General features: G+C 36.1%; 1 protein-coding gene across 1 annotated transcript in view; it reads left to right on the forward strand.

Annotated features, from left to right (window-relative positions):
- Nucleotides 1-24144, forward strand: part of LOC111049541 (differentially expressed in FDCP 6 homolog) — a 40729-nt gene that overhangs the window by 12585 nt on the left and 4000 nt on the right. Inside the window, exons 4-6 of the mRNA XM_039436706.1 lie at nucleotides 2835-3068; nucleotides 5041-5264; nucleotides 22155-22335. Coding sequence (XP_039292640.1) covers nucleotides 2835-3068; nucleotides 5041-5264; nucleotides 22155-22335 — 639 coding nt within the window. The remainder of the gene's footprint in view (nucleotides 1-2834; nucleotides 3069-5040; nucleotides 5265-22154; nucleotides 22336-24144) is intronic.

Below are 24144 nucleotides of genomic sequence, written 5' to 3' on the forward strand. Positions count from 1 at the left end.
GTTCTCTATTCAATTCTATAATTCCGGCAATATTTCCATTCCTTCCAAAGTCTTCACTATTTTCTTTGCTTATTTTCAGACCATATTTCTCCATAACAATGCTCCAAGCATCCAACTGTATCTGTACATCCTCAACTGTTTCTCCGCAAATCATGATATCATCCGCAAATATAATTTTCTTATCCCTTTTTCCTATCTCACTTGTCGATTCTTTCCTTCCAAACTGTAGTACAATAATATATTAATAAATATCGTAAATAAATATTTGAGTTACTGCATCTAATTGAATTACACAACATGATGTATATTTCAACTAGAATGTGGATCAAAGATATGTGTATACAATTCATATCACATACAAACACGTACTACCAAGAACTGTCGGCCTAAATGCAAAGATTTAATTACGTCTCTCCTCTAGGGTAAAATTGAGTTAAAATCGATTATTTGGATTGTCAGTTATCCGGAAACTGCTATGCAATAATCGATGTTCTACTACTGTATGTAGTGTTTTGTAGTTTGTAGTATGTAGTATTTTGTGTGTGTGTGAATAAATAAATTGAAAATTGATACTGGTAGGTAACCTGTGCTCCGCAATGGTCTAATTAAAGGCTTAATAGATTGAGAACTTGACCTGCTAATCTTGAAGAGTTGTAGATGGGCCTTTAGCCAGGCCTTTTAGTAGTTTGAGAGTCTGTATGCGGCATTTCATTTAGTCCAGTAACTTCAGACGTGATGATGCGTCATTCGTGAATTTCCTTTCCCTTCCGTGTATGTGCCGGTTCTTCCCTTTATTGTATTATAGATTTATATTTTAACAGCTGAAATCTGTAGTTCCGTGTGCGCTATTCAGATATACAAGTTTCATCAATTGGAGTATGAAGTAATCATTTTTACAATGGAACAGCAAATTATTAATAGTGCAAACGTAGTAACTATTTCAATATTGTGCTATTATCACAGTCCTGACTGATTCACTTATTCAATTGAGGCTATAGGCTATTCCTATTGCAACTAAATATTACTGAATGATTTGGCGTTTCTTTAATTCATGAAATTTTGTGATAGGATACAGTTTTAAATACTGATATTTAGTTCAACTAGATATTTGAAATGTATGGGAGCCCTAAAATCTAGGGCTGAGGGATTAAATCATTTCAATCTGGTCTTAACCCTCATATTGAGCTTCATTCTCTTATCCATTTGTTCAAAATCACTTATCTATAATATAGTGAAGAATTGGACCCGTACGGGAAGGGAAATTCACGAATGACGCGTCATCGCGTCTCAACTACTCAACTGATTAACTCGAAGTTTTGCATATTGATTCTTAGTTCGTCGGGGGTGGTTTATGGGCCTGTTTGGGATTCTTCTAGATCTAAGTGGATTAGGTTTTCGGTTTGTCTAGTTTTTCATTTAAGCTCACCGAGCCTTGCGGAGCACGGGTTACCTACTAGTCATTGGAATGAAATTGCAACTGTATGTCACATTCAATTATCGTATCCACTTTTTTGGTAAGGGCTATTTTTATCTACATAAAAAATGAAAGTACCATGTTTTCAATTTTATTTTGTTTCTCACAACGTGTTTCAACTATTAATGTAATTTTCAAATGATTTTAATTATGGTATTTCTGAATTGCTTTCTCGAAATTTAATAACTGTAGTGAGGTTCACGTTACAATGGCAGTGGAGAAAGATAGGAGAAGAAGAGAGAAGAACGTTGCTGCCTCTGTCTTGTCAATGCCTTCTATGGAGGGCAACTGATACCGGTTTATTGATGTAATATTATTAACTCTTCATTCTTGTTTAAAATAATCAATTACATTTTATCAAGCAAAAAATTATATTTTTCAATGATTCATAATGGAATTTCATAATCAAAATTAAATATTTTGTTAATTAGTTATATTTCTACATTGCTAAAAATCGATTTGGCAATCGCTTTGTTGAATGATAGACAAGGATAGCTATACAATTGCTAATCAAACACTGCCATTATAACGTGGACCTCACTATAGTTTAATTGTTTATAACTTATACTTTTCCAGTGACAGGTTCTTCATTGGGTTGCATCAATGCTCTCGAGGTGTATCATCCTCTCAGTAGTTTTTCTATAATGATCAAACTCATTATCATTCAATAATTAACTATTCAAGGAAGGATTCAGTATTCAAGAATTACTTTATCCTTCTCAAACCACAAAAATGTTTATTCTAAATAAAGAACAGACTCCTCTCCACACACAGGCTTAAGCCTTCGTGGACGAGATGCATGTTAATTTTTCTTTTCTTTTCAGTTTAGTATCATAAGGATTATGTCTTTATTCTACAATACTTATTCTGATTATGTGCGATAGATTACAACCTACAAGTGTACATGTTGATCCATTTGAAATTGTACTAACTGTGAAGTATATGCAATTGTGTATTTATTTCATACAATGAATGCATTTGAATTTGAATTGTTTCAGGTTGTCTTACATTTTCATATGGATTAACATTAATACCTCAATACCTTCTGCTTCATCCTTCACCCAGACTTGTGGGATTGAACAAGTCATTGTATAATTGAACAACTCAATCAATCATTTTATTCAATAAAGTACTTTAGAAAATTGGCCCCGCTAAACCGAAATTAATAGATTTCATAGCAGGTGCCTGTAAATAATAAAATACAATAAATAGAATGACATGATAACTTTTAACAACAAACTAAGGTTTATTGTGGTTTAAGGTTAAGATTTTGGTTTATCAAAAACCACAATTTCCACAAAAATGATAGTATTCCTTCGTTGTTTTTCTTTAAAATTGCAGTATTTTTTCGATTTTGCAGGTTGTCCTACACTCGTCGGAGGTAGCGCTGGTCGCCTCGCAACTAGTGACCTCTCTCGGGTTAGAGTGGAACGAGAACAGTTTTGCTGAGCTCAGCAATAACACGGTGGGCTTCCGGTTCTCGACCATGCTGACCATTCTGGAGACTAAGTACTTCACCGGCGTCGAACAGGATGTGTTGATCGAGGTAGTCACCGACCTGTGTCACACGTTCGTCGATGACGTCATCAAAAAGGTTGGTAAAGTGGACACTCTACCGTCCACCGTCTATTGTTTGTTTATTTATTTATACACATTCAATATTATTGAGGTTGAGTGGTAGAGAGGACTTAAAAGTCCTAGCTCCGCCTAATAAAGAATTTTTTCATTTCATTTTCACATTTCATAATACACAAATCAAATATATCTTAGGATCAACTGGCCTAGCCCAAAATAATCCCTTTCCGTATTTTGAAAGTAGTAGTCTATCTCCAAAACGTAGGTTATGTTTCATGGTTATTTGTCTCATGTATCTTGTATTTATAAAATATAAATATTCAATATTCATGTTGCTTCACTTTGAATCAAATTTTTACCCCAATTTAGTGATATTTTAAAGTGGGTAGAGTTGTATTTTACTGTTTGGAACAAGAAATTCACGTTCTATATCACTAAGTCATTGAAATTATATGATTATTAAATTCCTCAGGGCAATTGCTTTTTACTTTTTTTAATCTCTTCAATCTTTTTAAAATAATTTTCCATTCACAGACCTCTGTTTCAAAATTTTCTTTTGCTTTTACTTGTTGGTGTACCTAAAATGGCAACATTTAAGCGACACATTGTTAAGATAAAATTCGAGTTTAAATTATGCCCGTGACAGTTATTTAAAATGATGAATACTCAACTGCCCAACCGTGTATTATCCGGGTGACATTCACTTCATCAAGATCTCAGTTGATCAAGAAACAGTCCATGTAGGGAGCTTATAAGTATCTCAAGTTTTGAATTCGTCAAGTTTCTGTTGCTTTTAGAAAGTCCAGTGGATGCAATATTATATATTTAATTCTAAAATTATCAGAACATTCTGAATGGTACCAGCATATTGAAATTTAAGAGCAAAACCTAACCCCAACCCTTTCCCTAACCTAAACTTATCTAACTTAACCCAAACCCATTCTCAATAATCCGTAACTATATTAGAGTTTAATTTACTTTTAAATTGTACTGGAGGGACGAACAGTTGAGCCAATCAGAACGTGAATAGAGTGACGTAGTCATAGAAATAAGTGCAATTGCCAAGTTCACGCACAGATGCATTTGATGGAGTGATTTGAGGTGCTTCTTGCAATAGAACACTCACTTTATTCATTAACTAGCATTTGAATAAATTGTAATTTCTTATAAATTTTCATCTGTAGAGCACTGCTATCCAGAGAGTGATTTTCAGTTTGGTGTAAGTAAGGGCAAGAATACTTGACTGGCAATTAGGAGGTACCGTGTTCGATTCCCAGGCTGGCAAATAGTTTCTGGGTAATAGCTCTCATCGAATTTCCATCTAGCTGTTAACCCTGTTGTCAATATTTGCAATAGCAGAATGTCTTCAGGGTGATTTACAGCATTTAATTGGGATTTTTGTTTAATAACAATAAAACTGCTTCAACCTTCACGGCAATGAAGGTTGAAGAATAATCATGAGTGAGTAACTGATAGATAGACTTTTTAGTGACCACCATAAAGTGTGTAAACTTATGTGACGCTTCTGTGGTCACTATTTCAATCCAATTGAAAATAATAATAATTTCTCTGATTGCCAATGAATTGCAACCAGAGGAGTTTATTTACAAAACATATACATAATTATTATAAAATACATACAAAAGATGCCAATAATAAACTTAGTTCTAATTATGATACCCACTATAATAATATGTGTCGGGATTATCATAATATTCTTTTCTGAAACATGTATACAAATTTTGTTAGTAATTTTTGTTATAAAGGTTAGTTATTAAAGGTAGAGTAGTAGAAATGAGTAGGTAGTGTTCCTAGTTTTTAGCCGCCACTGTCTATCTGTCTATGTGCTTTGCCGGCTGCATCCAGTTGCTCATGATAATCTTGTTTCGAGTTCATGATAATGTGTTACTTGTTGTACAGGGTGGTCTATCTCGTGTGATCTGTTGTACAGGGATATTGACGAGAAGTGTATATCTTAACGTTGTGTACAGGGTGTGCTGTTGAAACGGGGCTACCTGCTGCCGACAATGCGCGAGTACTGGTGCGTGCTGCAGCCGACGCAGCTGACCTACTACAAGAGCAGCCAATCAGAGCAGCTGGCTGCCGGCTGCATCCAATTGGACGCACACTGCTGGGTCGACTCCACCACACACGCCAATCGACTCATGCTGCACACCAACGAACGCTGTTTCGAATTCAGCGCCTACGATCACAAGTCAGTCAATCAAAGCTCATTCATCAAAAATTAAATTAACAATATTATAATGAAAATAGTGGTGAAATACACAGTTGTATACATAAGGAGTGTTCCAGGAAAAGTATAACAGCCGAACACCATACATTCCACTTGAAATTTTGCAACAAAAAATGTTCGATAACATTATAATGGGTCATATGAATAAAACCAAAGCATATGCTCATGAGCATGGAGCATAAGGTTTTTCTCTTGAGCATTAGGTATAAACATAAGAATTTGCTCATTTTTATATGAATAAGCTTCACCTTATACTCTTACCTTATGCTCACGTATTTTAAAGATTTTTCATCAGCTGATTCGCCTTTGTGGCCTTACTTTGTTTTTTATAGCCTCACGTAAGCACTAAATATGCAAGTAGGAGACACTGCTTGTGTTTGCGTCGTCTGCTCTGTTTTCTATTTATGAATTTAGTTTTAGGTTTGTTGAGATTAGAATTTTGAAATAATAGCGTGAAAAATGTCATCTCTATAACAATCTTCAGCATAATCTTATAATATCAATAGCCTTCTTATAATCGTCTACACTCTCATCTTCTTAAATGCCTATTTCCTATTTTGTGATGGCTATCTTTATATCAGATAGCTATCTTTTGTATTTATTCTTTTGTAGGAATAATGGTGATATATATCATGGTTGAATCTAAAAGAGTTCTATAGTTCTCAACTATTGTTTGTGATCGTATCTGGTATAGTTTCATCTTCCTCATACGAATTAGTTGAGCCCTTTTACTATGAGCAAAAGGTGATAAGCTACTCTAGACTAGACTCACTTTTTTTGAAGCATTTGCTTCAAAAGTTGAGTAAATGCTCTAGTTTATTCATACAATTTTGAGTAAAAGCTTTTACTTTTGCTCACGTTTAATCATAGAAAATGAAGCAAATGCTCCATATTTTAGAAGTATAAGCAAATGCTCAACTTTATTCATATGGCCCATTATGTCTACCTAAGCCCCGCGCACACACACATCGATTTTTGTACTTTCAAGGTCCCCGGAGTCCAAAAAAATTGGTATATATATATATATATATATATATATATATAATATATATAATAATATATGATTATATTATGCATAGATATATTCTATATATATATGTGTGTGTGTGTGTGTGTGTGTGTGGTGTGTGTGTGTGTGTGGGTGTGTGTGTGTGTTTGTGTGTGTGGTTCGTGTGTGTGTGTGTGTGTGTGTGTGGTGTGGTGTGTGTGTGTGTGGGGTTTGTGTGTGTTGTGTGTGTGGTGTGTGTGTGGTGTGTGTGTGTGTGTGTGTGTGTGTGTGGTGTTGTGTGTGTGTTGGTGTGTGTGTGTGTGTGGTGTGGGTGTGTGTGTGTGTGGTGTTTTGTGTGTGTGTGGAGTTGTGTGGGGTTGTGGGGTGGGTGTGGTGGTGGGGTGTGGTGTGTGGGGGGTGTGTGTGTGTGGTGTGTGTGTGTGTGTGTGTGGTGGTGTGTGTGGTGTGGTGTGTGTGTTGTGTGTGTGTGTGTGTGTGTGTGTGTGTGGTGTGTGTGTGTGTGTTGGAACAAGGTATAATACGGGGAGACATCAATATATACACAGCACATTAAGGGGAGTGTGTACACTAAGGGGAGACCCCGTATGTGTCACTGCTCAATTTTAGTAAAAATCACTTCTACATGCTTAAACCCATGTAAAAACGTAATAAAAAAATTCTCCTCATTTTGTTAGTACTCTACCTAATTGGGATACACTCCAGTTTCCGAAATTGCCACCACGTTTGTGCTACGATCGCTAATACACACTACACACAAAACTATTTACGGATTGAGCATACAATGCGGGGTACTTGCATATCCCTGCAATCTCCATTGTCTCCTTCACTGTTCGAAGTAACTGGTTTGCTATGGGGCTTGCCGTGAATTATGAATCAGCAACTTATCTCCTTTTTCGTTCAGACTCATTGAGTCACAGCTTAGCGAATTCATAGTTTATTTTTCTGTTCATCCCTTGAGACATGAGAAGGGAGCGAGAAACATGCTGCCAGAATGTATGTGGTACTGATTTTTTAGTTATTTGTACAATAGTCTGAAAATGATTCTTCACAAAAAAAATACCCTCTGCTACCTCACAGTTTAAAAATACCTGTTTTTTTCTCCATATAACTCCAAAACCTTTCATAGTGAAAAATCCAGAACTGTTTCCAAGTGAATAAAATCCTCTACAATTCAACGCCAAATTAGGTTCATCACAATCAATGGTGACTTGGTAACACAATTTCCCGAGAATTTTCCGCATTGAATTTGGGCTATTGCTAGAATGATGCGAATGGGAGGCTTGTTAAGATTCAAGAATAGCACGTCAGTAAGTTTTATTCTTGAACAGGCTTCACTGAGAATTCACTTACTGTTTTAGAGAAGCGGATGCCTCAAACTTTGCTAACCTAACATTGTATCTCAAGATCAGGATAGCCTATGATAAAATGAAATTGTCTCTTAGTTTCTCTCCATATTGACATTTTCTCTTGTGTCTGTCAATCCTCGCAAAAACTCTCTTGTAAACCTTGGATTGAATATTTTACTTGTGTACGGCATGCTCACTTTTTGTGAAAAGACGTTGTTCCGAAGAAAAGATTTAGTAATCATACCCTGCTCAAAAAAAAAAATAGTAGTCACAACACCTTTTCCAATTTTATTTGAGAAAGTAAAAAGTTAATTTGAGAAAGTATCAATTGTATTTGAGAATAGTCACTTGTAATTGAGAGAATGTCAGATGTAGCCTAAATGAAATAGTCAATTGTATTTAGGAAGTCATCACACATGTAATTGAGAGTAGTGAATTGTATTTGAGAAATCGTCAAATGTAAATGAGAAGATATCATATCATGAGCAGACATTTGAAAATGAGAAAATTTTCCAATTGACATGTCGTGACTCTTCTGTAGCCTACAGTACAGGTTTGATTTGAGCAGGAAGGATACTGTACTACGTACACAGTATTCCATAGGCTTTGTATGTGTGAAATTATTATTTTCAATTGTGAAATTGAGGAGCTGGGTAGAAAAACGACCCGAGGCCACTCGTGTCGTTTTTCCGCAACACGCTTCATTCTATCCATTAAATTCTGAACAGATTGGTACATAAAATGTTGTTGTATCTTGAAAAATGATTGAGTTGTGAAAATTTTTGTTTATGTGGCAAACCTGAAATTATTCAGCTGACAAGCTGTGAGCCAGCAGCCAGTGAAATCCTTATTTTGTTTTCTTACAAAAGAAGAAGCTGATTGATTGATTGATTGATTGAGTACTTTGTAGATTACTTGTACTTATGTAGATTACAGTATATACTGGCTTATACACTCGTATACAATAGCTTACAATACAGCAAAATTATAGATGAATTTACATAATATAGACTAAGAAATAATTATTGAACTGTATATGATATGGAAAAAGCAATTTGGAATAACTATACAAGATTTATTGTAATGCATCTACATAAATTGGCGGAGCTTTGGACATATCAATGTCCATTCTTCGGAAAGAATATTAAAAATATCCTCCCAACTAACTCTCTACCAAATGAATGGTATAAGAGATCATTAATACATCCAAGGGAACCAATTATCCTCTAGATGATGAAATAATGAAGAAGACGCTCCTGAGAAGAATCCGATGCTGAAAGCATTGGGTGTATGAATTCCCGAAAATCAGAACAGTACCATGTAACATTCCAGAGTCTTGATCATGGGAAGAAACGTGTTCAAGAAGAAAAATCATCTTCAATTGTTCACTTCTAAATGACATTTTTAGATCTTTATTACCTACTTATTAATTATCCAATATCATGAGCAATATATTATCATTATCACTACTCTTGATACGGGTTTTTCATCATTTTATTGAACCTCTGAAAATGTAACAACCAGGGTTATGGAAAAACGACCTGAGAGAAAACACCATATCAATTAATATCAGTTAGCCTTGGATTACTGGCTAATTATGAATAATAGCATTGAAAATAGTATAAAAAGATCAATAAAGTTCAAATACTTGCAAGAATATTGCATTTGATGAAATAATGAAGATGTGTACTAATATTTCAAACTCAATTTACACAAAACTTGATTTTTGACTCAGGTCGTTTCCACCCAACTCCTCAATTATTTCCCCTGTACTGTTCACGAATGATTAATGAGAATCATTTCTATGTATGTATTGACAACACGACTTTTGTCTCCAAACATTTGAACTTGATGAAGATCAAATTCTCTGTTCACGGCGCAATTGAACTTATCATCAATCAATTGAATCTCTGATCAAGCAATTCGGTAACTCTCCAATGGATTTGGGGCTCAAAAATATTTTTTTATTAAAAACTAAACGTTTCATTTGAATATAAAATAATTATATTATTATTTTTTATGAGTACAGTTATGGAAAATAAAAGTATTGGGTTTTAAAATCATTCCCCAATTACAACTGACAACTTTTCGATTTCAAATCGTATGTTCTCAAATTAGGAGTTGATAGTGAGCTGTTGAACGGAGCGGTCGCAGAATTGTTTTGCTCTCTTATCTCAAGTTTCCGGACGGGTCGTGCTTAATCGGTTCATTTAGTGCATGTTTAACCTAAAACGTTCTTTCGTATAAATGGAATTATCAATTGTTTTTATTTGTGAAATTGTTCTCAAGTGAATCGAAATATTCGAAGCTGAATGAATAAGAACAGTATCTAACAATACTTTTCACCGGACGATAGTGCTAAGAAGAGTCCTCGTGCTAAAAGTTCGCCTGAGCTCGAAGAGATGGAACAGAAAAAGCGTGCTCCAGACCCAAGTGTTAAAGCTTCGGTAATGTGAACTCAGACTTTATTGAATCACTATTTGACCGTTTTGAAAAGCGGTTTAGTAAGGCTATGGATGAAAAACTCGCGCTGCTAGCTACAAAGGGTGATTTAAATGGTCTAATTGAAAAAGTGAATAAACTCTCTGTCGAGAATTAACAGTTAAGAAATCAAATTGTTGCTCAAAAAATTCAGAATAATCTCATAATCAGGAAGATGGAAAATTTTGAAAATAGATCGAGAAGGAACAATATAATTTTTGCGGGCTGAAATATGAATGTGCAACAGTGGATTACGTGAGAACTGTCAAAGACTTTTGTGTGAGTCATTGGGGGCACGAGCAGGTACCTGGTTAATCGAGCACATGCATTGGGCAAGAAAATAGATAACGGGCCAATCATTGCGCATTTTCCGGACGATCAGGACATCCATTTCATCACGAGAAACAGTAGGAAGCTGAAGGGTACACAGTTTGTGATTCATAAAGACTTTGCTTTCGACACAAGAAACGACGATCAAAGCTTTTCCGGGTGCTTGGCGAGTTGAAGAAACAAGTTCGGGAGTGAGAGGAGAGTATCGGTTGAAGGATCGTTTAATCGTAAATAGTCGGGTTTTCACGCTGGATGAGGAGAATGGACTGGTCTCGGAGGGAGAGGATGGGATGCAGAAGATCGGGAGCATGTTCGATGAGAGTGTGATGTGGGCCGTGAGCGGGAGCATGTGTGATGAGGAGGAGCGAGGCGGCGAGGACGAAGACCGCAACCGCTGAGATAACGCCGTCAGTCCGTGTGAGAAGGGACAGTTGAGTATAGTAGCGTACAATGTGGCTGGATTAAGTGGTAAGATTGTTCAAGTATATAATTTTATTTGTAATTATGATGTTTTTGTACTATTGGAGACGTTTGTTGAAAGAGGAAAGCAATTGTATTTTGAAAACTGTTTTCCAGATTACAATTTATACTGGGAATTCGCAGTTGGAGAATCAAACTGAGGTAGAGCAAAGGGAGGAAAGTTAATAGAAATTAGTAAAAGAATAGAGAGTTTTTGTAAGGTAATCGATGCGCTTGAGAGGAAAGTTATTCACATGAATGCAGGACAACGGGATGAATATTATATAGTTCCAATTTACCTGAGTGGTGGAGGAGACATGGAATGGGAGAGAGAATTCAATACATTATGGGAGTTTATGATAGTGCAAGAGCATAATAGAAATAATATGATTTTAATTGGAGATTTTAACGGTAGAATAGGAAATGGACAGGACATGTCGGAATTAACAGATGTAATAGAATTGGGAAATGCACTGAGTAATAAGCAAGAGTCAAAGGATGAGGTGATTGATATGAAAGGTAAGAAAATATTGGAGTTCTGTGAGGTTTTTAATTTCATCATTATGAATAGAAGGATAAGTGGAGATAGGTGGGGAGACTTTATTTTATAGGCAGAGGGGCTTCTGTAATGGATCTATGTTGCATGGCTGTCGAATTAGCGCAAATAGTTGGAAAATTTTCTATTGTGCCAGAATTTTTATCTGATCATTTCCCAATTGAAGCTACGCTAATCACGGTTGATACTCTAGAAAGAGAGAGCACAATTTTACCACTCTTACCGAAGTTGAAATGGAAGGGAGCGAGGAAGAATGAATATATATCTAAACTCACCAATGCTTGTAGAGAAATAATGGTCTTCCCGAGAGTAGTGAGGAGACTTATAAATATTAAATAATCTTGTATATAGAGCTGCAAATTATGTGCCCCAACTTGATAGAAAGAGAGAAGGATGGAGAGAAAAGTGGTTCGACAAAGAGTGTGCGGTTATGAGAAAGCGAGTGTTCAGCCTATTGAATGTGTTTAGAAATCAAATTCGGAGCAGGTGAGAGAAAATTATATGAAGGTAGTAAAGGAATACAAACTGCTATGTAAGAGTAAAAGGCAAGCGTATTACAGCGATATAAAAGAACAATTCAGAAGAGTCAAGGATTCCAGTGATTTGTGGGCTCTGATAAAGAAATTCAAGTGTAGAGAGTTCAAGATTTCGGGAACTGTGAGTGCTGAGGATTGGGTTGAACACTTCAGACGAGTGTTTGGATCAGTTTGCGGGGTAGTCACATATTATGCGGCGAGGAATGTTGAAGATCAACTCTTGACAAAGACATAGATATGAATGAATTGGAAAGTGCCTTCAAGACAATGCGCAACAATAAGGCTCCAGGTGATAACAGAGTTCCTGCTGAGTTTTACAAGAATGCGTCAAAAATTACAAAGAGATTATTTTGACTTTTTCCAATGCCATCGTCAGAGGTGGACAGATACCAACAGGGTTTCCACGTTCAATTATATTTCCATTGCATAAAAAAGGTGATACTAATGAAGTGAATAATTATAGAGCCATATCTTTTATAAATGCTGTCGCTAAAGTATTTTCATTTATTTTACTGAGAAGGTTGCAGTTGTGGGAGGAAAGAGAAAAGATTATTAAGAGAATCAGTGTGGCTTTCGGAGAGGTTATTCGGCTACTGATAATATTTTTGTTCTATTCAATACAGTAATGAAAACGTTGAATAGACCTACAAAGAAGTTGTACTGTTTCTTTTTGGGCTACGATAGTGTGGACAGAGAGGCTTTATTTTTTAAACTGAGTGAATTGGGAGTGTCGACTAAATTTATTGCGATGTTGAGGAGTCTATATAGAAATACGAAGTCTCCTGTATGGCATGGCGTGGAGGGTAACTTAACAGAATACTTTGAAACCAGAAATGGATTAAACAGGGATGCGTATTCTCTCCGTTGCTATTCACACTATTTTTGAATGATTTGAGTGATGTTATTGGTGGAGGTATATTATGTTGGGCAGAGGCTGATGAATTCGCTGTTATATTCTGATGACGTGGTATTGTTGTCTGAGAATCCTCGACATCTGCAGTCAATGATAAATAAGTTAAAGGGATATTGCATAAGGTGGAATCTCACAGTGAACATGGCTAAATCCAAGATTGTAGTTTTCAGAAGAGGAGGACGATTGGAGAAAGAGAGAAGTGGTACTATGGAAATGAAGTTATTGAAACAGTGAATGAGTACAGATACCTGCGAGTTGTTTTTTTCATCAAGACTTGCCCTAACCGCACATTTCAAATGTAAGATAACAGCTGCCAGATTTGGGATTAATAGTGTATGGCGAAGACTCATTTTGAATGATGAAGCACCTCTGTCAATGAAATGAGGAATTTTTGATTCGATAAGTAAAGCAGTTGTAACATATGCAGCACAGGTATTGGGATATGCGGAGAGAGAAGAACTAGAAAAATTTCTGAGGTTGTTTGTCAAGAAAATATTTGGACTACCGTGTAATACGCCAAATTATATAGTATACTTAGTGACAGGAAAGGAAATTTTGTGGTTGTATACTTTGAGCGTTCATATAAAATATCTATTGAATTCTTTTGAGATACCTGGCGACCGATATCGAACATTGATCGCAAGGCATTGTTTAAGATAAAAGTGTGGTTGGTATTCTGAATGGAGACGGATATTAAGTGAGTTTGATATTGAATTGCCGATAACAGCGGACAACTGGCAAGCAGCAAATTTCAGGAGGGGGTGAAGCAACGTGGAGAGGGTAATGGAGAAGATAAAAGCTAAAGTTAAAAGTAAGTGGCTAGAGAGAAGAGAGCGGTCACAGTTTCACAGAATCTACGCAGATGTAAAAATTGACGATGGAACGAGAAATTACATGAATGATGAGTCCAAACGGAATGTTACCTCGATGATTTTCAAGGGCCTCCTCTGGGCTATTATCGCTCAATCACGCACCGCAAAGAGAGGAGGGGATAGGTATCTGTTCTATGTGCAATAGCCGAGAAACGGAAGATGCTTATCATTTCTTCGGTAAATGTTCAATTTTGGTTGAAATATCTGAGAGGGGCGATGCTAGAGAGAGAGACAGTAATTGAGTATCTGAATGGAAAATTTTGGACGAGTCTAGTAGGATATTGAGGGAGGCAGTGGAATACAGGCGAGAATTGATAAAGGAATTCAATTTTTAGGAGTTTATAATCGATAAGAGTCATTTCCTCTTTATTGTTATTGATATCTTGTTATGCATATTGTGAAATGTACATTTTAATGTTGAAGTGGAAAAGTCTTTTTAGAAAAAGACAAAAAAATTCCAGCTTTGAAAGTTTCAAACTTCAAAAGGTTGAATCCAAATATGGAATCAGAAATCATCTCCCATTATCACTCAATAAAATACGAGAAAAAGTAACCTTGTACAGTTAACATCACTGAATTATTTACGTTGTCGGGATTTCAATTTTGTCATACAACAATCTAATTCATTAGGTTGAAATCGTTGAATATTACCATGGATTTCCTGTTGAATCATTGACTTAAAATCTTTGCAACAATCAATAAAATCTATTACACAGTATAAATATGCAGTCAGTGAGTATAGAATGTAACATTCTATACTCACTGCTTACAGTAGGCTATAAACATTGTGCTGATCTGAACAGTGAGTATAGAATGTAATTACATTATATTACTCTAACAGCTAACTGGATCTGAATTGATCTATTGTAATAATGGACATAATGAAATAATGTCTTACTATTCCAAGTAAAACGAAACTAATGTTTGTGTTTGTATTAGAGCTGCTGAGTGGATACTGCATACTGAGAAATTCATAAATGATCCAGACCAGCCTGGCGACTTCGATGCTATCGACACTGGAATCTCCTTTTATTTCTATCAATGAATGAATCTGAATTAAAACCATGTATTGTATCAACTATCCTATTATCGTATTGTAATTCGTGAAGCCTGTTTAGTAAAAGCCAGTTACATACACATCGATTTTTTACCGTCCTTATAAAATTCTATTAGATCAAACAGATGATGTTTGACAAGTTGCACTTATTCGAATTCATAAGGATGGCAAAAAACAATCGTACAAAATCAACGTGCATGTAACTGGCTTTTGAAGACCCATACGATATTGTATTCTATGATCAAATAGAATAGTAAATATCGAAATAAGTGTTGCAGCCAGAACTTGTGTTAAGAACCGTTTTGTCCCCGCTTTGTAAGTTAAACTAAACACACAATTCCTCCCCAGAATGTGGGTTTGAAGTGTACACACCATTTCTCCCCGCTTTGTGCAGTGGAAGTGTACACACATTTCTCCTCGGTTTGTTCAGTGAAAGTGTACACACATTTCTCCCCTTTTTGTAGGTTTAATGCGTAATTTTTTTTTCAAGTTAACAGAAAAAAAAAGTTACAACTGTATTGAACACATATTAATATACTTTCTAAAACAAAATTAAATCTCCAACATGTGTGTAAATGTGTGTAAATCAGCCTCCCCGCAATGTATGTTCATTTCTCACCTCCCCGTTTATTACCTTGTTCCAGTATGTGTGTGTGTGTGTGTGTGTGTTGTGTGTGTGTGTGTGTGTGTGTGTGTGTGTGTGTGTGGTGTGGTGTGTGTGTGTGTGTGTGTGTGTGTGTGGTTGTGTGTGTGTGTGGTTGTGTGTGTGTGTGTTGTGTGTGTGTGTGTGTGGTGTGTGTTGTGTGTGTGTGTGTGTGTTGTGTGTGTGTGTGTGTGTGTGTGTGTGTGTGTGTGTGTGTGTGTGTGTGTGTGTGTGTGTGTGTGTGTGTGTGTGTGTGTGTGTGTGTGTGTGTGTGTGTTGTGTGTGTGTGTGTATGAGTGTATGTGCGTCTGTGTACACGATATCTCATCTCTTAATTAACGGAATGACTTGAAATTTGGAACTTAAGGTCCTTCCCCTATAAGGATCCGACACGAACAATTTCCATCAAATGCAATTCAAGATGGCGGCTAAAATAGCGAAAATGTTGTCAAAAGCAGGGATTTTCGCGATTTTCTCGAAAACGGCTCCAACGATTTTGATCAAATTTATACCTAAAAAAGTCATTGATAAGTTCTATCAACTGCCACTAGTCCCATATCTGTAGAAATTTCAGGAGCTCCGCCCCATCTATGCAAAGTTTGATTTCAGATTCCCAATTATCAGGCTTCAGATACGATTTAAACAAAAAATTCCAAGTGGGAAAGATTGGGCATGAAAATCTCTACTATTAATGTCCAGTAACATTTTCACCTAAAATTGGAAATAAGCTCGAAGTTCGAGAAAATAAGATTATTCAATTTGCAAACTGTTGGCAAGTGTTGATTCTATTAAATCATTCACTATGAACAGATAGCAGACTTTGTGTGTCTGCAGCGTTATTGTCCTGTCATCAGCTGGCTAGATCTTAAAGGTAGAGTAGTAGAAATGAGTAGGTAGTGTTCCTAGTTTTTAGCCGCCACTGTCTATCTGTCTATGTGCTTTGCCGGCTGCATCCAGTTGCTCATGATAATCTTGTTTCGAGTTCATGATAATGTGTTACTTGTTGTACAGGGTGGTCTATCTCGTGTGATCTGTTGTACAGGGATATTGACGAGAAGTGTATATCTTAACGTTGTGTACAGGGTGTGCTGTTGAAACGGGGCTACCTGCTGCCGACAATGCGCGAGTACTGGTGCGTGCTGCAGCCGACGCAGCTGACCTATTACAAGAGCAGCCAATCAGAGCAGCTGGCTGCCGGCTGCATCCAATTGGACGCGCACTGCTGGGTCGACTCCACCACACACGCCAATCGACTCATGCTGCACACCAACGAACGCTGTTTCGAATTCAGCGCCTACGATCACAAGTCAGTCAATCAGAACTCATTCATCAAAAATTAAATTAACAATATTATAATGAAAATAGTGGTGAAATACACAGTTGTATACATAAGGAGTGTTCCAGAAAAGTATAACAGCCGAACACCATACATTCCACTTGAAATTTTGCAACAAAAAATGTTCGATAACATTATAATGGGTCATATGAATAAAACCAAAGCATATGCTCATGAGCATGAGCATGGAGCATAAGGTTTTGCTCTTGAGCATTAGGTATAAACATAAGAATTTGCTCATTTTTATATGAATAAGCTTCACCTTATACTCTTACCTTATGCTCACGTATTTTAAAGATTTTTCATCAGCTGATTCGCCTTTGTGGCCTTACTTTGTTTTTATAGCTCACGTAAGCGCTAAATATGCAAGTAGGAGACACCGCTTGTGTTTGCGTCGTCTGCTCTGTTTTCTATTTATGAATTTAGTTTTAGGTTTGTTGAGATTAGAATTTTGAAATAATAGCGTGAAAAATGTCATCTCTATAACAATCTTCAGCATAATCTTATAATATCAATAGCCTTCTTATAATCGTCTACACTCTCATCTTCTTAAATGCCCATTTCCTATTTTGTGATGGCTATCTTTATATCAGATAGCTATCTTTTGTATTTATTCTTTTGTAGGAATAATGGTGATATATATCATGGTTGAATCTAAAAAGAGTTCTATAGTTCTCAACTATTGTTTGTGATCGTATCTGGTATAGTTTCATCTTCCTCATACGAATTAGTTGAGCCCTTTTACTATGAGCAAAAGGTGATAAGCTACTCTAGACTAGACTCACTTTTTTTGAAGCATTTGCTTCAAAAGTTGAGTAAATGCTCTAGTTTATTCATACAATTTTGAGTAAAAGCTTTTACTTTTGCTCACGTTTAATCATAGAAAATGAAGCAAATGCTCCATATTTTAGAAGTATAAGCAAATGCTCAACTTTATTCATATGGCCCATTATGTCTACCTAAGCCCCGCGCACACACACATCGATTTTTGTTCGTACGATATTTTGCCGTCGTTATGAATTCTTGTCAAACATCATCTGTTTGAAATCATCTGTTCAATCTAACAGAATTTATAAGTATGGCAAAATAACGTACGAACAAAAATCGATGTGTGTGTGCGCGGGGCTTTAGTTTTAACTCTAGTTTACGAGATATATAGATTTTTTCGTAAATTCACTTTGCTTTGGGCTACTTGATTCAAATAAAAACAATATAAAAACTTTTAGTAAAATGTTAACTTGAAAATGACCTATGGTCGAAACTAGTCTATCGAAACTAAAATATTTTAAAGGTTCTAATAAAAGGGTACTAAAAGTTTTTATTTTTTGATATATTTGAAAAACGTCAATAACTAAACAACTATTAGTCAAATTCTGGAGATATGGTTGGAAAGAGGAAGACATTTCCAATAAGATTAATCTAATTTCTTCCTCTGTTTGACGCTTTTAAACTTTTTATGAGCGTTCAAACTGTTTGAAATTTGACTTTAACTTGAGAATGTACTTTGTTTCATTTTTGGTGCTCATAAAAAGTTGAAAAACGTCAACAAAGGAACAAATTATACATATGTTGTATTAATGAAAATTCTACCTCTTTCCAATAATATACTCAGATTTTTTTTATTTTGACTGATCGTTTTTCAGTTATTGACGTTTTTCAAAAATATTGAAAAATCGATATATCTGGAAAACTATGGTCAATTCAATTCAATTCAATTCAATTTCTTTATTCCAATACAAAAACAATGTACAATATAGAACAGAATAATAATTATGGAATAATTATTTCCCCGCATGGACTGTTGATCCGTGCGCGGGGAAAGAGTACACAATCTATACAGGCAATACAAGTGCAAAAAAACAGTCAATAATTTATATTGATTCTGGCTTAACCTATAAATAAGAAAAAAAAAATGTTAAATCCTGTAATGTACAAAAAAACAAACTGTATGTATGATGATTCACACAGCACAAGTACCCGACTCAGAATACTTCATCTTCTTGTGAGCTATCTGAACTGACGATTTAACAACCTTAAATAGAAAGTACAATATAAAAGCAGAATATAAATAATTAAAATAAATAAGAGAGGCATGAAGGGCTTGGAATACAAAATCACAAACTAGTGAGGTTTGTGGTTGAGCATGTGCCAACTGCTTCGTGTCACCTATATGGCGACTCCAGCAGCGCCGCGGCGGCCACCCGGCCGATTGAGCGGAGCCAAAAACCTACTCTCTTTTTGTAGGCGGCAGCACCAAGTTCTTCTGCATCTATAATTGTTTGTGGGAGGTTTCGATAAATCAAATGGGCAAGTAGAAAGGGATTACTGTTCAGTGACGTTAAGGTTGATCTGGGAAAGTTATATCCGTAATTTATTCGGTGTCTGGTTTGATAATCATGTTGTAAGTTTGTAAAGATATTGGTTTTATTTGTTTTTATAAATGTGAGGATGGATTTCAAGTAAAGCTGGCGGATATCCAGTACCTGGAAATCGGAAAAGAGCTGGTCTGACGAGTATCTGACTGGTTTCTTTAGAATAATTTTTATAAGCGCTCTTTGCGTGACAGCCAGAGGCTCAAGCACAGCGGCCGAGGCACCGCCCCACGCCACTACACCATATTGAAGCAGCGACTGAACATACGCAAAATACACACTCCTGCACTGATCCGCAGCCAGCAACCATGCCAGCTGTGAGAAGGCATACAATAATTTCCTCAATTTCCGTTTAACATTGACAATGTGTGGGGACCAACTCATTTTGTGATCAATTGTTATTCCCAAGTAGCAATACTGCTCCACACGCTCAACCTCGTCACAGCCGCAGGCGGCCGACCGCAGATCACCACAGGAGTGTATTGCAAGCCTTCTCAGCCCAGGATCGCCATCCTGTCTAAAGTATATAGGCAGAGACTTGGTTTTTCCGACATTCAATGATAGGGTGTTCTGGTCAAACCACCTTTTAACTTTTAGTAGGTCTGAGGAGGCCTGTTCATAGACTTCGTCCCAAGAACTTCCAGACCAGGGATTCAACGCCGGCGTGCTGGAGTTTCACTATCAATTTATGTCTATCAATAGAATCGAATGCTTTTGCCAGGTCGAGGAATGTGACAATCACCCGTTTTTTGTTGCCTATTTCTCCACTTATGTATCTTATTAATTCAAAAAGCGCGTGGGAGGTACCCCTGTCTTGTCTGAAGCCAAATTGAGAATTGGAAATTATTTTCTCACGCTCAAGGTAATTTGTGAGTTGTATTTTGACGCATTTTTCAATTATTTTTGATACCGTGCAAAGTATAGAAATTGGCCTGAAGTTTGAGGTAACATTTTTTTGTCCAGACTTAAATATAGGAACAACTTTTGCAATTTTAAAAACATTCGGAAATCTACCTGTTGTAAAACTAAGATTAATTATGTGTAGCAGAGGTAACTGTAGTGTGTTAATGCTGTTTTTAATTAACTTGGTCGGTATTCCATCCCATCCCGGAGCCGAGCCGCCTCTCATACTGACCACTACCGCGATAAGCTCGTTGTGGGTGACGGGACAAAGAGCAAAGACAGCGTCCGTCGCATGGTCGGCGTCGTCCACCTCGAGTGGACCAGTCGGCTGCAGTGCCCCGGCCAACCGCGAGCCAACCGAGGCAAAGTATTCATTGAAGGCATTACCTATTTGTTTAATTTGAGCGGGAGAGGCCTCACCGCCGCGCTCACAGTACGCCTGCAGCGGAAATTTCGGCTTGCCCGTGGATCGACCAGAAACCTCATTAATAACATTCCAGAATTTCCTAGAATCTCCCCCAGCTTCACTCAATTTATTCTTATAATAATTGTATTTAGAACGCTTAATAGCTGCTTTAAGTGTATTTCGGAATCGAATAAATTTTTGTCTGAGTTGATTATTGTATGGATTTCTCCTGACCTCTTTACTCAACTTGTCACGACGACGCATCGATTGCAGGAGGCCAGAGGTTATCCATGGTTTAATTTTTTTCGTTTTAGCACACACTCTTTCGGATGTTGTGAACTGCTCCAAATTTTTCTGTAGGATCTCATTGAAACTCTCAACAGCCTCATCAACAATTCTCCTCAACTTATATTCAATGGTGAATATAAGAAATAGATTTTTCTTCGATCATTTTTGTTTTAAATTTCATGTAGAATCTATGGTCTTCGGCGGTTACACCTTTCGTGAGGCGTATAATATAATTATGAAAATGAGTCTATAAAGTGAAATCAAGTCAGTGGAATGATACAACGGTATTGTAGTATATATAGTGAGATTCACGTTATAAAGTCTATAATTATATATAGTTATATATCTATTATTGCCATAGAATAATAAATTGTCTACCTGAAAAATTCATTCTAAATAGAAATACTAAGTGTTTAATTTATGAAATAAGAGAGTGGGTATGTAGGAAAGTTTACTTCGGACTTGAGATTTCAGAAGATTAATTGACTTTTTGTTCTAGTGCTTACATTGTTATATTGTACATACATTTATATTCTAGTGTTTATATTGCATATTGTTTCTTCTGGTACTAATTAAATTGTCTTAGACATCCATCCTAATTACTTTTAAGATTTTTGAACTCTCTTCCAGAGCTCAAGCATTAGCTTTTCTGGGAGAGCCCATTATTTCAATATTAAAATAAAATAAAACATTCGTTGAATATGTTTTTAAATTAGTTAAGATTATAATTAGTTATAACATTATAAGAATGTTTTTGTTTCACTTGTTTGTAAAAAAAAGAATGGCAATAAATTGATTTGAGTTAATGAGTTAAAAAGTCAATGAAAATGATAGGACGCTTTTTTAACGTCTCATGTTGCACACTAATGAGCGGTGTTTCGAGTTCAACGCCTACGTTCACAAGTCAGTCAATCAAAATTCATTCATCAAAAATGCTATTTACAATACTGAGGCAAGTTTGCACAAAAATCTGTTGAATTTTGATCATGATAGCAAACCACAATGTTGATCAGGTGCTGACTTTATAACGTGAATCTCATTATAGTCTTGAAACGTCTATTAATCTTGATGTGAATGTAATACGTGAAACTAGGAAACAGTCTTGAATGTCTGGCCACCAACGTAACGTTTCACATGTCCTATACGACTATCAAGCAAACAATCTTCACTGTTCACCTGTACAGCGGTTTTTTGCCTGCACACCTACGTCTTAGCCACAGCTTCACTGACATTCATGTTCTCGACTGTACAGACGTATCAGATATGTGTGATAGTGGTTAGTCTTCCTTGTCTTGGTACACCTAATCCTTATGTGAATGTAAATAAGTGATGTGAATGTTGTAGGACTCGGCTGCAATGGGTGTCGGCCCTGCAGTTGGCCATCCACTCGTCGGCCGACTCGATCGGCTACCAACGCCAGTTAGCACAGCGCAGGCGCAGGCAGCGCGACGCCGACCTGGAGGAGAGGAGGCGTCGGTCCAGCCTCATGCACGACATGGGCGCCAAACTGCATGCTGAGAAAATGGTCAGTCCAACACTCAAATTATTATCGAATCAATTCGTTTATTGCTAAAAAACAATTGAAATGTCCTAAGAACTGATATAATGTTATTTTAGATTATGTTAAAATGTTGAAATGACGTACAAAATGTTATTTGAACCGATATAAGTTAACCTCTAAGGTTAGGTTAGGTTACAAGTGGCAATTGATCCACGTCAGAACCGATACACTCGCTGTGTATCAACCATGGTATCACTCACTTATTCACTCACTCATTCATTTCCTTATTCAGTCACTCACTCATTCATTAATTTCCTTATTCAGTCACTCACTCATTCATAAAAAATCAAATTAAAGTTTATTCATCAAAAACAATTACAATACAAATTAGAATATTATAACATTTAATACAATTAAAACAATTAAGTTTTATGCATTGAATAATTTCTTAATAGGCATAGATAATTCAATGAATAAATATATACCCCACTATAAATTATATGTGTTGGGGTGTAAGTTATTAGTTGCTTGTTGCGTGTTAATTACTATTTAGTTCAAACTTCATTCAGTGATAGAGGATTAAAGTTTTTTATATTGAAATTAGTAAAAAATTATAACACATACAAAAATAAAATTAGTAGATAAATATTAATGTTCTATTGAGAATAACAATTAGAAAGTTAATTGAAAAAACGAAAAACTAGTAAAGGAATGAATGAAGATTAAATAGTTTCAATATTTAAAGTCTAACTAAATTTTCTCAATCTTCTACTGCAATATCAACTAACCAGGAAGATAAACTTTTCTTGAACTTGTGTCTATTGAATTCTTCCCTAATGTTACTTGCTATTGATTCATTCTCTTATTCAGTCACTCATTCATCCATTCTCTTATTCACTCTCTCACTCAATCACTCGCTCATTCACTCACTTACTCATTCACCACCTCACTCACAGCACTATCTCACTTGTTTTGCTTTTAAAAGCTTCCTAGAGACTTTTATCAGAGTATAGGAATTATTGTAAAACTTCATAACATAAGACTGGCTAATAACGGTGAAACGTCTACATGCATGTTTATCATTCACACTCACAATCATGTTCATCATGTATGTTTTGTCATCAGCGAGAGGCTTCCAACATAAAATAAATAACCATTAACAATAATTAAACCACTGATAAATTACAAATTATAATGATACAAAAATAATTCAACCTCAAATAGAGCAACGAAGAAAAATAAGCTTGGAAAATCGAAGATTCAAAAACCTAACCTTATTCCTTATTGTACAATTATAACTTTTGAAATGTTAGAACAGGCTAATACCCAAAACATAGAAAGAAAATCTAGAGTAAAAGTACATTCTTAATGCTTTTGTTGGTGTGAATGCCCATTGCGGTAAGGTCCCACCTCGCTCAAATATATAATTGAAGCCGTCAATGGGACTTATTACTATCATATTCCAGAAGGGACCGTTAGTTTAACGTGCCCATCCGATAACACGGCGGTCATAAACTTTTGGCGATGAGCGGGTTTGAACCAGAGATCTCTAGGCTGCTATGCAAGCACTCTATTCACTAGACTAGACCATGGATCATTCCGTGAATAGAAAATTTATTTTACTATGTTATAATTCTATTATAGTACAAACTAATGACTGACAATTAGTTGCGTATGTTTCATTTGTATTCTGATGATAATTCATTAATTGCGCTCGAAATAAAGAAGATGTGAAATTGGTAGTACCATCTAAGGCTTTTTTTGACATAACTAATTGGACCACTAATTGAATTTTTTAAATTCAGCGAATTACGCCAGGCCCTCACAAACACA

This window comes from Nilaparvata lugens, chromosome 10, assembly GCF_014356525.2.
Source record: "Nilaparvata lugens isolate BPH chromosome 10, ASM1435652v1, whole genome shotgun sequence".
Classification (NCBI taxonomy): domain Eukaryota; kingdom Metazoa; phylum Arthropoda; class Insecta; order Hemiptera; family Delphacidae; genus Nilaparvata; species Nilaparvata lugens.